Below are 14,660 nucleotides of genomic sequence, written 5' to 3'. Positions count from 1 at the left end.
CACGTGGCACGTGAAACTCTAAGGAGGTGCGTCTTTACGCATGCCCACTAGCGTGAGCGTTAGACCGACATTTGGCATTGGTTCCGTGTCACACTGCGGTTAACATGGTTAGTTTGTTCTTGCTTCATTTGTTTAAACTGTCAGGCCAACTTTGCCGTTTTCTTACCTTGAGAGCCCCAATCTCTCAGCAATAACAATGGCAGCGACGTGATCTTATTTACAAGCAGCGAGGGCTTTAAGTGACTCAGTGATTGATTACTTCATCATTTACAATTGTCGCCCTCTAGGAGAAAAAAGAAATGACCACATCCGATCATTGTCAGCGAACTTCAATGAGCCACTGATTATGTCTGAACATGTTGATTAGATTTTCAAATGATTTGATTAGCTCGTGTATTTTTAAGTCCATCTTGTGAAAAAGACCCTGTAATAACGAAAAAGGCTTGTAACACACACAGTAGCTGACGAAGTAAATGGTCAGGCCTGTGCTCATCACAATAAAGGTGGCCCCAAATTATGTTTGTCTAAAACCAGTGACCTTGTCGTCGCAGTCGCTCAATTCCGCAAAACATACAATGTCATCTTTTGGCCTTACTATAACTAGTAATGGGTTTATTCTTGTCTTTCCAATTGTTTTAGTCTGGTACCTTATATGGACATCATGTCGTGGCCACTTTACATTTCATCATTCCTTTGGTGTCTTTAATGCTTAATTTGCAAAACTGCATTTTAGTGTGGTATATGTACTTTTCGGTGGCGGGAAGTAATGAAGCTTGAATACTTCGCCGCTGTTGGCTACAGTAGGTGCACGGGTACCTGTAGTTGACAATATAAAATTCCAATTCTGATTCTAAAACTTGACCTCTGAGGATGACATGACATAAGGAAACCTCAACAGAAAAAGGTAAAGTTGAGATTTTGATTGAGATCCTGAGGATTTATCAAGTGGGAATGTAAACAAGGGAGCATTGTTAACAATGATGCTACGCATTTATATACTTTACTTTGACAAAGAGTTTGAATCAGTACTGCTGCAGAGTGTTGATGTAATGTATCGTCCAAGTCATTTCACACAATAAAAATTACAAAAATTTGAAACCGCAAAGTAGTGAGCAGACCTGGAAACACGCTGCCTCTAACAGGTACTACAACGAATGCCTGGTTTCGGGGAAGAGACTCGTGATGACCCGGTTGAGATTGTGTGTGTGCTATGTTGGTCATCTCGAGTACACCACACACAGTAAAAGCAGTACACACACAGATTTTCTCCTAATTCTTTATGTAGACTCTCATATTTAAAAAAAAATCTGTGTGTGTGTACCCCACTTTAATTGATTCTAGCAAAGACATAAGCACATCACAACTACAACAATGTTCACTCTATTTTGAGTAAAATTATAACTGGTTGACAGTACAGTGTGTTGACATATGGTATTATTTAACACTAATATTTACAAATAAAAATAGCAAGCATATTAAAAGAACACATTGGAACTTTGAAAATATAAAAAGTAGTTTATTTTATTAAAGGAACAAAATACACTTAATGGAATATTAACATTCTTAAACACAAACTGCCTGTCAAATAATTTTGTTGCTGCTTAGTCATATCGTGACACGTCAGTGCGCTATTCAACACAAATTTAAAAAAAATCAGTCTCCACATCATCATTGTCATGTAGAATGGAAAGGAACAATTTCTGGATTCCATCAAGCTGCTTTGGCTGACTCTTCATGTAGTCCATCTTGTCTTCGCTGTTGTGTATTACCGGGACAGAAGAGTAGAACTACAGTAAATAGGTTTTGGTTTTTAACATGAATGTGCATTCCCAACTACTGTTGTGCAAATGCTACTTTATCAGTAGTCCACTGAGTTTGGAACACAATGTGCTCTAATTATTGGAATGATTGACAGGGATCTCTAGGCTTTTGCTTAATCATTGCGTTAGCAAAAAGCTACTCCTCTACACTCAGGACACCCCCACATCAGCTATCATTAGGGCAGTTTCATTCATTAACTACAAATAACTGTCTGATGTTAGGATAAATGTGTTGCTTGGTTAGAGTACACAACAATAAGAAGTGGAGAATAACCAGAGGGGAGAAGAATTTGTATCACACTCCTTGACAATATGGTGGACAACTTATGACATTAAGAGACTGTAAAGCAGGGATGTCAAACTCATTTTTGTTGCAGGCCACATTGTAGTTCTGGTTTCCCTCTGAGTTACGTTATGACTGTCCCATATACCTGTAAATGTAAGAACACCTCATTTTATTACATATCAACAAGAAGTTGATGGCTATCTAGTTTTGAAATCAGAATCCAGTAAAAAGTGATTTGTTAAACTATTGTTCAGTTAATTTTGAAGGGTGGTTGGTCACAAAAAAAAGCTTGGAATATCTCAACGTTATTAACCGTGAAGACAAGTTTCAATTTTGATATTTAATAAGAAACATGAAGTCGATGCACATGATTTGCTTTCGCGGGCCACGTAAAATGAACCTTGTGTTTGACACCTGTGCTGTAAAGTCTGGCTGTGAGAAACAATTGTTTCTTCATGAGATCCAGGGATCCTCCTACAGGCAGTGCAAAATGGAATTGACCTAGGCGACCGGGCACTAAATACAAATTGACAGCAGCCAATGTTCATGTGTTAGCCGTCATTGTCAGAAGCAAAGAAAGCCAAGTCAATGAATGAAAGCGCTGTCCTAGAACTTGACTGTTATAACGTCACCTCATTTTCTGATCATGTTAGCTTGTGGCATTGTTTAAACAAGCAGTGAAGACACACGTTAGTGGACCAAAAATATAACAAACTACTTGGTACAGTAAGTGATCCAAAGTTGCTTCCAAAACAACAATTATCCTTTTTTCAAGATTGAGTTAATGTGATGGCAGCATGTCTTAAGCAAGTGTTAAAATTGCAAGAACAAAGACCATGTATTCCAAATTTACAGTAAATTATTCAGATGTTTTTTAATTTTAACATAAATTAAGCAATCTGGAAAACTCTAAAAAGTACAGTAAGGCCCAAAAAATAATAATAATAATAACTATTTACACCTCTCTAGTACACGATGTACAAATGTAAGATTAATATTAAATTTTCCTCATTTCTTTGCTTTTTTGTTTTGTCCTCCAACTTGAGCCAGACCCATCTCCACCTGTACCTGCTTCAAGCTGTGCCACATGAATAGCATCCTCCTCTTTAAGCACTCTCATTGTGGAAAATAATTGACTAAAATCATTGTCTGTTTCACTTCATTTTTCCACTATTACCAGCTTCAAAGGCTAATCCCAAATGCATCCTCCAGGAAAATATTAAATACAGTATTCTTCCATTTTTATTGGCCATTTCTGAATTTGAAGTTAGTTCATTCTGTGTTGTGACATACTCCCTCACATCGCTCCGTCGCTTAATACTTTTAACATTAACATCCGTTAACTAATTAGTTGGGACCGCAACCAGGGCCACGACCCGCAGCACCTCAACGAGAAAATACAAAAGGCCAGTGCAACAAATATGACACTGGCTGATCTGATGAACAAAAATGTTGCTTAAACATAAGAGTAGCAATAGAGAATGTCCGCTCCACAGGTGGGTAAAGTAACCAATATTGTACTCAAGTAAGAGTACTGTTACTTGACAATAATGTGACTCAAATAAAGGAAAAAGTAGCCCTCCCAAAAAAATACTTGAATAAGAGTAAGAAGTTCACAGTAAAATAATTACTCAAGTACTGAGTAAATAGCACAAACAATACAAAAAATAAAATAAATTAAAAAACATTTGTAATTTACTGCACAGTGTTTTCTCAAGTTAAAAGTGAGCTTCAATATCCACGTTTGGGGAGACAGTGCCAGACAAATACTACAATACATGCAAGCTGTTGGTGTTGTTTATCTAAACAAGAGTAGCGCGCCGCTGCCTTCATGGTAATGACGACCTTCCCAAAATGGTGGCCATTTAGGCACGACGATCAGCCAGGCTGGTTTATCTAGTGTACCTATTTACAATATAGTGTAATACCTATGCCCGGGAAGCCCAATAGAAGACGTCAGGTCATGTGACTTTCTTTTGTCGTTTGATTGGTGAACTAGACTTAAACGTCGCTAGCACTTAAATTAGATGGCACAAACAGCGCCCAATGCGTAAGTCGAAGTTGTAGTCTCGTGCACGATATAGTTCATAAGTAAGCAATAATTGATAAATAAAAGCAGCGAGCGACATTTAGATCATTGTAATGGAGTAAAAGTACTGTTACCGCTAGCTGCCAGTGTTCGAGGAGTATGAAACAGCCTATGACAACGGCGACAGCGACCCCCCCCCACACCCAGGAAAAACTCATCTGATTTATACGATTAACGTAAATGGCCTATTTTGAGTTCAAAACGGCGAATAACGCCGAAAGCCGACTGATTTGCATGTACAACGTATGTAACCGGGATCCTCTCGTCGATTGTTGACTTACAATCTCATCATGATGACATTAAATTTCATCATGACGACGTTATATCTCATCCTGACGACGTTATAGCTTACGCTGCGTGCATGTCGGCAGGGCAGCTGCACATGAATGAGGAGGAACAGTTCTGCTTGTTCTTGTTAAGTTGGTTAAGAGATTTTTGATCGATCACCCTTCGTCATGTTTGATATACAGTACTCTATAACTTTATATTGTGTTCAAAGTAGGGGTACTCCAATCAGGGTTTTATGCTGCTGATTTGGACACTGATCATCCAGGAGTGAGCTCTGCTGATACCGTTTCATATGGATCAGCTGTAAATTTATTTATGGTGAGTAGTATTGGTTATATGATCTGACATGTTTGTTTGGGTTTGCTTTGCAGGTGCTGTGTGCCTGTGCAGTGTGAAGGGGGACACTACACTAGGGCTGGGCGATTATGGGAAAAATAAATAAAATCATGATTATTTGAATTGATATTGAAATCATGATTATTCATTTAGGCGGCACGGTGGACGACTGGTTAGAGCGTCAGCCTCACAGTTCTGAGGACCCGGGTTCAATCCCCGGCCCCGCCTGTGTGGAGTTTACATGTTCTCCCCGTGCCTGCGTGGGTTTTCTCTGGGCACTCCGGTTTCCTCCCACATCCCAAAAACATGCATTAATTGGAGACTCTAAATTGCCCGTAGGTGTGACTGTGAGTGCGAATGGTTGTTTGTTTGTATGTGCCCTGCGATTGGCTGGAAACCAGTTCAGGGTGTACCCCGCCTCCTGCCAGATGACAGCTGGGCTAGGCTCCAGAACGCCCGCGACCCTAGTGAGGAGAAGCGGCTCAGAAAATGGATGGATGGATTATTCATTTATTGAATGGCACAGTGGGCGACTGGTTAGAGCATCTGCCTCACAGTTCCGCCTGTGAATTTGCATGTTCGCCCTGTGCCTGCGTGCGTTTTCTCCGGGCACTCTGGTTTCCTCCCACATCCCAAAAAACATGCATGGTAGGTTAATTGAAGACTCTAAATTTGCCCGTAGGTGTGAATGGTTGTTTGTTTATATGTGCCCTGCAATTGGGTGGCAACCAGTTCAACGTGTACCCCGAAAATTGATGGATGACTATCTGCTGTTCGTGTCTTGGCCACCTAGGGGCAGTGTGGAGCATGGAGCTACCCTTTTATTGTAAGCTAAAAGTTGCGTTGTAATTTTTAAAAAACGTGTTTTTCAGAGCTTAGGAAGAATATATGCCCCTGAGTATTGTTATATTAACTGTTTGTATGTGTTAGTACGCCGTTTGTGTGTGAATATTCAAGATTTGAAGGTAAATCCTTCCCGTGATCAAGTGCTAATTAATACTGGCTAGCTTGCCAATAGGGTTTTCCATTAACTGTCAGCATAACCTGGCGATTTCTAAAACGAGGTCTTGTATTTTAATATAAAATGAGGGTAATTTTTTTTATGCATTTAGTTTTACAGTAAACTCCAACTGTGGTGTCAATAAACAACTTAAAGCACGCTCAAATTTGGATTAATTGCCCAGCCTTGCGCTATACTTCACACATTCTCTCCAGGCTGCAAATATTAGCCGCGGGTCATCAGTTTTTGTTATCGGCAATGAATGGCATGGATAGATGAGCGCCGATCACGTGTTTTCCATGGAATTCTGTCCATCGGCCAATCGATCGGAGCGCCACTACTTCAAAGTGTACAAAACCTTACTAAAACAGACACTTTTGTCAAGGCTGGAAAAAAATTATTCATGTTTACATTATTTCTTATGGGAAAATTATGTTCATAAACTTTTCAATTGACAAACCCCGTTCAAGAACCAAATATGTTTGAAAATTAGGGTTCCACTATACTGCCAAAATGCAAACGGTGACACTTATTGAAAATTTGCTAACCACACAAAAAAAATTTTGTTTTTTTTTAATTTAAAAAAAACAGAACTGCAGCAAAACCTTTCTAAACTGAATATTCAACAGCACTGCCACATAATTTCTGAGGAAATTGTACTTTTGTGCGAGATGAGATTAGAAACAAAGATGTAAATTCTGAAGCACAGGGGGGGACAGCTGGTACAAAAATGTCAATCATCAAGGTTAGAACTTAGAAAAAACAATTCTTACCCGTCACGTTCATCCAAGCATAGAAATCATCATGACCACACCCATGAACTGCGTGAAGAGGATGAGTGGAGTGAAAAAGGACCAGACTGGCCAAAGTGCAATGTTAAAACTGCAAAGGAATGTTAAACATAAATTACAATTTAAAAGGAAAATTGCAATCTATTTAGGTGGTTGGAACGGATAGACCTTTTTTAGCCAGCAAACTAATTAAGACTGAATTAACAGGGGCTCCTGCTGCTTGCTACCTATTATTGCACAACTTTTTCTCCATTGCTGTAAGGCAGGTGCACATTTGGAAATAAGACAGTGGCTAGATCAAAAACATTCCATACAATCAACAAATTTCCTTAGAAATAATCATTTGAACAATTATTTTTACACACATCTAGACAAACTAAACTTAAAAGGTTACAAAGAATATCGTGTTTGTCTCCTAACACAAATACACCCTTGATGTAACCGTTTTGACAGATATACCTGCAAGATGCAGCAATGAATGCAGCGGTGGTGATAGGAGGGATTGCAGGGTACTCTTGGTCATAGTGCACGATTCCTCGGAACCACTCCAGGTACACAATACAAAACGTGGCCAGACACAGGCAAATCCCAAGGAGCAGCAGGCCCACATTAAACCACCAACTGTAAACACAATTTATCATCAATGAGCAGAACACTTCTTTAATGTAGCTTTGATCGATTCTTTTTTGCCCGCTGAGATTGCAGGGACATTTTACTGTCTTACTCAGAGCTCATTCACCTCTTTATGTCATTATTCACAATGATGACACGAAAGAAATCCACATAATAGGTGACACTTATTGACGCCACAATCCAGAAAACAGAGTGCTTGTTAATTCGGGGGAGAGGTCTGACATCTTTTTCACCTGGACCTGAAATATAAAACAAAATAATTCAGTAACGATTCGTTTTGGCAAAGATTCAATTCGTATCACAATTCGTGGTGGCCGATTCGATTCAAGGACAATATTGATTCATTTAGAATGATACGATACGAAAGGATTCTGGAAATCGATTCAGTAACTTTTTGTCCAAAAATTGTGTGTGACAGTGAAATAACTTCCTGCATACTGGACACTGCATGTGAAATTTCATAGATTCTTGTTGTTTCTTGAAAGGGAATTGGGTGAAAACTAATTATGGCCATTAAAGATGAGGATTTACCCCATCTACTTTCCTTTTTTGAGTCTTATTGTGTACTGTACTGCATGTTTTCTTAAGCACTGTGAGTCTGCTTAAAGTTGACTGTTGACTGACTGGGAGCATTTCCTGCTGACACGCTGCTCATATAGAGGAAGGCAGACGTGACTGAGGACAGCATGCAGACATAAAGGGGGAAGGGTGCGCGTGACAGAGGACGCTAGACATGCCCCCAGTAGGTATATCGTTCCGATATGTGCATCGGTTTGGCTAAGGACCCCCGAAAATGGCACCTACGAAGAGACACGCTTACGAAGCACTGTTTAAACTGCAAGCTATCAGTTACGGGGAGGAACATGGGAATCGAGCAGCTGTGAGAGAATTCAAGATCAACAAATCCATGGGTCGCAAGTGGAGGAAGCAGGAAAACGAGCCTCGGCAAGTCAAGAAAACGAAGCTGAGTTTCCGCGGAAACAAGGCCCGAGTTGGAAGACCAACTCGAGCAATGGATTAATGAGCATAGAACAGTCGGGAGAAGCATCTCTACAGTCACCATTCGACTGAGGACAATAACAATTGCAGAAGAAATGAAAATCGAACATTTTCAAGGAGGTCCGTCTTGGTGCTTTCATTTTATGAAACAGCGCCATCTATCCATGCGGGCAAGGACTACCGTGGCGCAGCAACTTCTGGCGGATTACACGGAAAAGCTGGCCATCTTCCACTCCTACTGCTGTAAAAAGATTGCCGACAAACACATCCAGCCCAACCACATCACAAACATGGACGAGGTGCCGCTCACTTTCGACATCCCGGTGAACCACACTGTAGAGAAGAAGGGGACCACCACGGTAGCAATACGCACAACGGGTCATGAGAAGTCGGCTTTTACTGATGTGCTTGGTTGCCATGGTAATGGACAGAAACTGGCACCTTTGGTGATTTTTAAGAGGAAGACGCTGCCTAAAGAAAGGTTTCCAGCCGAAGTCATCGTTAAGGCCAATCAAAAGGGCTGGATGGACAAGGAGAAAATGAGAGAGTGACTGAGTGAGCTATACGTAAAGAGACCGGATGTTTTTTTCCATGCGTCACCGTCCCTGTTGATCTGTGACTCCATGCGCCCCCATCTCACAGCCGCTGTGAAAAACCAAGTGCAACTAAGACTGTCAGGCAACGCCGGGCCACCATATGAGAATGGATTGTGGATGCGTGGGCTAAGGTATCTGCTTTGACTGTTGTCCGCCGATCCGATCAATGACTTCATCGATTGGCTCCGCACAAGGCATTTAACTCCGCGTCGCCGTTGCGTATGAATCCAAAAGCTATTTTATTTTTAGCCTTGTCATGTGTCTTGTGGCGCAGTACTGTAACTATCTGACGGCCAATAAAGTTTTTTTCAATCATGTCGGTTAAAAAACCCGTCATCGGTGTGGGACTATTTTGCGGTGTCGCAGACAAACAACACGCAAGTTATTTGCAGTCTGTGCACAACTGAAGTACGTTGTGGGGAACGTCATCTAAAAGCTTCAACACGAATTTGATCGGGCACCTGAAGAATGTACACGAGGAGGAGCATGCCGCGTTCAAGCAACGCAGCGTTAAAAAATAAATAAATAAATAATTTTTTAAAAAAAAAAGGAAAAGCCAAAACGGACGCAAACTGGACAACACCCGTCCATAAAGCCGGGAGAGGTCAAAGTTAAAGTAACCATGTCTTTAATAGTATTTCCATCCATTTTCTGAGCCGCTTCTCCTCACAAGGGTCGCGAGAGTGCTGGAGCCTATCCCAGCTATCATCGGGCAGGAGGCGGGGTACACCCTGAACTGGTTGCCAGCCAACTGCAGATTAACAGTATTTATTAAAGTAATTTAATTACAGTTAGCACCCATTATTTCTGTCATGTTGTAATGTTGATCTGACCTAAATTTATGTCGGTGGCCAATCCTTGAAAGCCCCCTAGAGGTCATTGATGTTTTAACTTTTGTCTAAAATGCCAGAGAATAATTTTGAGCTGGGATGGGCTCCAGCACGCCCCCGACCCTAGTGAGTATAAGTGGTACAGAAAATGGATGGATGGATGGATGGATACAGTACTCAGTATACAGTACACAAGCATATACAATAAATGAATGATATAAAGTACACAAGTATATACAATAAATGAACAAGTCATGTAAATGGACACATTGCTCCATCTTGTGATCGGATCGGTGATCGCTTTTTTTATACTTGCTGATCGGTCCCAAAAATCCCGATCGTGTAAAGCCTAATAGTGAATTGTCAAAGAAGTTTACGTCTCTGTTGTTCTGCTTGACCATTGCTCAGTCGTGTATGGTCACAATCTGCAAATAACTCGACAGCTGTGATTTCCCTATATCTGGAATTTTTTTTTTTTTTTTACTGTGGTCAGGCCAGTCCAAAAGCTGAAGTCAAGGAAGCCAACAGCGATTGTTAATAGTGTCTTATACCGTGACACGCCACCTTTCCACCAATGTGCTGAGGGCCAACTTCAAAATAAAACCTCAAAATGGCATTGATGTCCAATTTAGTAATACATGAAGCTTTTATTTTGAAGTTAGCCACAGAGTGCGGCGCCAGCCCTTAATGAAGCCTTAACCATACGTCCATACCCTGGTGGCTGACTTAAATTGCGGGCACTGCTGCAAATGACGCACTTTTCATATGCCGCGGTGCCTGCATTTTAAAGGTTAAATAAATAAATAAATAAAATCTTTAAATCACCGACGATCAGGCTCATTTAATCGTGGCAGCCAAAATCACGATTCAAATTCAATTAATTGTGCAGCTCTAATATGGGGCATAAAGAAGAGATTAACAAGAAAGTAACCTTGACATTGCTAACTGACGTGCTAACTGAAAAATTAAACGAAGTAAAAGGAATTAAAAGCCTTTTTCTTGGTACACATACACATCTTCACATTAAACCTGCTGTGCTAAAATCCAGTGCGTTATTTCCTAGTATCGAAACAATCAGTGAGTTATTTCCAAGTATCGATTACCTTTTAAAATGATTTTAATCGATATTTTTACATCCAGAAGGCCAACTTGCCCAGCACAGATGGATCCAGTTGGATCATAGGAATATAAATCGATATAATGAGTGAATCGTTACACCACAAATAAAAAGTGTAGAAGTCAACTTCTTTCTTCACTAAAAATGTTGGACCACTTGTATTTGGATGAAATCTACCAGACTGGTTAACATCAACCTAACTGTAAGCAGTGATGGGCTGTCACACTCCCTTTTATCATTGCTCAAAAGGATAATCAACCTTTGACACCATGTCCCATTCACATCAGGTGGCAGAGGCAAAAAAAACTTTACATTTGCAGAGTTGTAAAAAGTAAGTGTTAATCATATTTGACTTTAATTTAATCCCACTTGAATCAAAGCGGCCATGTGGCGATCATAATAGCCCCATTGATTTGTGACATGAGTCAATGACGTGATGTCATCTTTCTATGATATAATCAAGGAACAAGTCTCATTTCTCCAAAGATTTGTTCCTTCTCCCGCGTCGCTCCTCTGTTTTTCTTCTCATCTCCTCAACGGGATCTCTGATGAGAAGAGCTGACATGTAAACACAGGCGTGAGGATCGAGGGGTTTGCAAATTAATGTGATTTGGCCAGGGACTCGGTAAGCTGGAGTAATATTAGTAATTTGTAAGAGAGGATAAATAATGCCTGTGATTATTATATTGTCTGGCTGCGTGTGTTGCTGCACTGTTTGTGCTCAAATACCTGTTATTTAAGGGGTATAACACAGAAACCTGTCTATGATGTTTTTAATTGTGTGTAACCATCAAGAAAGCAGATTTTCCAAAGTCAAAGTTGTTTTTTTGGGGGGGGTGGGGGGATGAATGAATCAGTGAATTAATTCAGTAGTTTATTTCAAAGACCAAATACAAAATTAGATAAAAACAAAGACAAGTAGCAGCAGCACAATGTGTAATTTTCGTTGTTTTTTGTGTTTATGTAGTTTGATAGTAAACTTGACGTGGGAGAGGCAAACAGCTTGAAGCCTCTTTTTTTGCATAAGTGTTCATTATAGGCTATGTCTAACTGGTGGTTGCTGAGTTCACTGCCACAATCTAGTAATCGTATCTCTAACTTTTGCTTTCAAGTCAAAGCAAAAATAAAAAATAAATCGAAATGACAAGTCAGGTCACTCATAGGTCGAACTACCACTGTAATAATAAACAGCGATTCCAAGAGGGCCCCAATTAAAAAAAAAATTAATCTGTGAAAGCTTTCTTATAGATTATTTCATTGCCTTGGGGAAGTACTTCTCCATTTGACACAATAACTGGATTAAACATATCATAGGCAGCTGCTGGCTGCTAGATCTATCTGTGTATGCTAATCTGCTCTGCACTGTTCACAATGAACTCAGTGGCCTATAAGTGAAGCTGGTCTCCACCTTTAATGGCAGTGATCCCTTTTGGGTCACCTCCTGTACAAAGCAAAATACACTATGCCAATGTGTTTTTTCAGAAGTACCACTTGATAGTCGCAAACTGTAATACACAGATGTGGAATGAAGAAGAAGACACTGCCACTGATCAAATCTGTGCTTTGTTGCTTTTATTACACGTTATGGCTACATCAGGGGTTTCCAAATTAGGGCTCGGGGACCACTGCCGTTCCACTATCAGTTTTTTGGCAGCTCACAGTATATACTAAAATTACCACTACTATTTCTACACTGGGTGGCAAGGAAGAAAAGTTTGTTCATCTCTCACCTTGTTGTCCACCAACCACTTATCATTCAGTAAGATGCGACTCAGTGTACTGCTGTGACTCTGACAGGCTACATTTGTGCAGTAATTTTTGTCCTTTCCACCCGTGTGACGTTATTTTTAAAGCCCACTGCAACTAATAATGTTAAAATAAAAAAAGTTGGTTTTATACAGCGCTTTTCGAGATTTTCAACATTGCACAAAACTATTTACAACTAAAATGGTAGCATTTCTATTCACAACAGTCCAATGAATAGATAATTCATACAATGGCAAATAGCTTGAATCTTGACTGTTCTATTTTGTACTGTGTCAAGGTCAACTTTGAATAGATTGTTTTGGTTGTGAATGTGCAGATATGGTTCTGCTGCTCAGTACGAGATAGTTCCATTCTAGTGGGATGCAGGACCGTTGGCTACCTAAAAATTCAGAAAAACATTAACTTTTTCCTTTATCACCTAGGTTTTTATAAACTATACATACAAATAAATAATTCCTTTGTATACTTTTACTTGCAGTGAGATTGGTTTTAGCGTGTCATAAATTAAAGGTGAAGAATGTTTAAGTGGCCCTTGCATCCTTCTATTTTTCTTATGCGGTCCTTGGAAAGAAAAAAGAGGTTTGGCATTCCTGGTATGACAGATGGCCATGGCCATTGAATCGCAAAGTGTTCCTATGCGTTTGGTTACAGTGCTGAAAGTGTTCGCTCGGTCAAAACAGTGAAGAATTGATGGATTTCAGCCAGCTACGTTTCAAAGGCAATATTGTTCACCCGTATAACCAAAGAAAATCCACGTCAAACAAGCAGCACAACGCTGGCTTTATGTCTGCCTGCCATCTCGCACAAATATAATTAATTAAATAAAAAATAAAAAGTTTAAAGCTATGTCACCCAAGGCCTAAACTGAAATGATGACCCGCCACTGCCTTTCATTCCATTAGTGACTTACTTTAGCCAGTCCCACTTCAATAATGATGAGCTGTTAGCCGCCAATATTAAGAACACAGTAGCTAATTCGGCCAACAGCTTACACTTAGCTGTACATACATACCAACAGTAACAGTAAAATTAGCGAGAATCTTAAGCAAAATAAAATGTTTACTTACACTTTTCGTCTTCGCCGGGGGACGTGGTTGTAGCCTGTCGGAGTAACTCGGCATTTTTTTGGAATCTGTTTCTCAGCGTTGCGAATTCACTGTCATTCAGCATCATGAAACGATATCGCTAAGGGTATCTGGCTGTTTAAAAGCACTTCCTGTATTTGAGTCGCGTTGTATGACGACTTTCAATGCGACCGTTGTAGTTTTCAGTGACATAATTGTATCGCTTCAGGAAACAGCCAACAGAGGCTAAAATACATAAATTTGTATATTTTTATTACGGTAAATAAGGGGTCGGGCAAATGTAAAAATAATTTAAAAAAAAAAGCACATCAACTGCCACAATTGTGTGACTATGATAATGACGTCAAAACATTTTCACAATGGACTCTTTTACATCAGATTATTTGTCATCCCTCTGTGTAGTAAAATTTCTAGTACTGTAGCTGGTTCAATTCCATAAATCGTGAAATATCTTCCTATGTTGCTGGCAAGAACCTGACTCAATCAAAAACTTCTAGATAGGCAAAGACGTGTTGTTCGGTACATGGATAATTATTTGTAACACTAACATTTACCAAATTTGGTAGGGAATAAATAAAATGCACAAATCTTTATTAGGACATGGATGTGAACACCTCCAAGTTCCCTTGAAAAAAACACTGAAATTGATAACTATATATTGGCTGTATATTTAACAAGTAACTAAACCTTAAGTTAAAGGGCTAAGTCGTGGAAAACATCAGGAGTCATAGTCAAACAAAGTCACAGTCAAAAAAAAAAATCATATCAATAGAAACAAAACTGATTTTTGTTTTGCAACATTAAGGTATGGCTGTCTGTTTTTCTTCATTATCCAGTGCAGTTGGGATTGAAGCACAAGCATAAAGTAATAATGTACTGTCCTACTCTAGGAACGAAAATACAATTTAAGTACTGGCACACTTGAGTAACATCTCCACTAATACCCAAAGTATGCAATATACAATTTCAACTGAATGAATGAACATCAGTGTTAAATTTAGTGGGATTAGCAAAGCTTCATAA

General features: G+C 39.7%; 1 protein-coding gene across 4 annotated transcripts; it reads right to left on the bottom strand.

The window, feature by feature from the left end:
* Positions 1-1,495: 1,495 nt before the first annotated feature.
* tmem128 (transmembrane protein 128) lies at positions 1,496-13,788 on the bottom strand. Of its 4 annotated transcripts, none has more exons than XM_061784920.1 (5): positions 13,620-13,788; positions 7,350-7,482; positions 7,070-7,231; positions 6,593-6,640; positions 1,496-1,755 (listed from the first exon to the last, which is right to left on the bottom strand). In XM_061784920.1, exons 1-4 carry the CDS (start codon positions 13,723-13,725, stop codon positions 6,622-6,624), a joined length of 420 nt encoding a protein of 139 aa, XP_061640904.1. In that variant the 5' UTR covers positions 13,726-13,788; the 3' UTR covers positions 1,496-1,755; positions 6,593-6,621. The 4 variants fall into 4 exon arrangements, with proteins under 4 accessions (XP_061640904.1, XP_061640903.1, XP_061640902.1 ...); XM_061784919.1 differs by having other exon boundaries at positions 1,496-2,251; positions 13,620-13,787; XM_061784918.1 differs by having other exon boundaries at positions 6,593-6,701; positions 13,620-13,785.
* Between the last annotated feature and the right edge of the window lie 872 nt (positions 13,789-14,660).

The sequence above is a fragment of the Phyllopteryx taeniolatus genome, chromosome 9, assembly GCF_024500385.1.
Source record: "Phyllopteryx taeniolatus isolate TA_2022b chromosome 9, UOR_Ptae_1.2, whole genome shotgun sequence".
NCBI classification, from domain to species: domain Eukaryota; kingdom Metazoa; phylum Chordata; class Actinopteri; order Syngnathiformes; family Syngnathidae; genus Phyllopteryx; species Phyllopteryx taeniolatus.
Note: the sequence above shows the minus strand (reverse complement) of the source record. Positions and strands in the feature narration are given on the sequence as shown.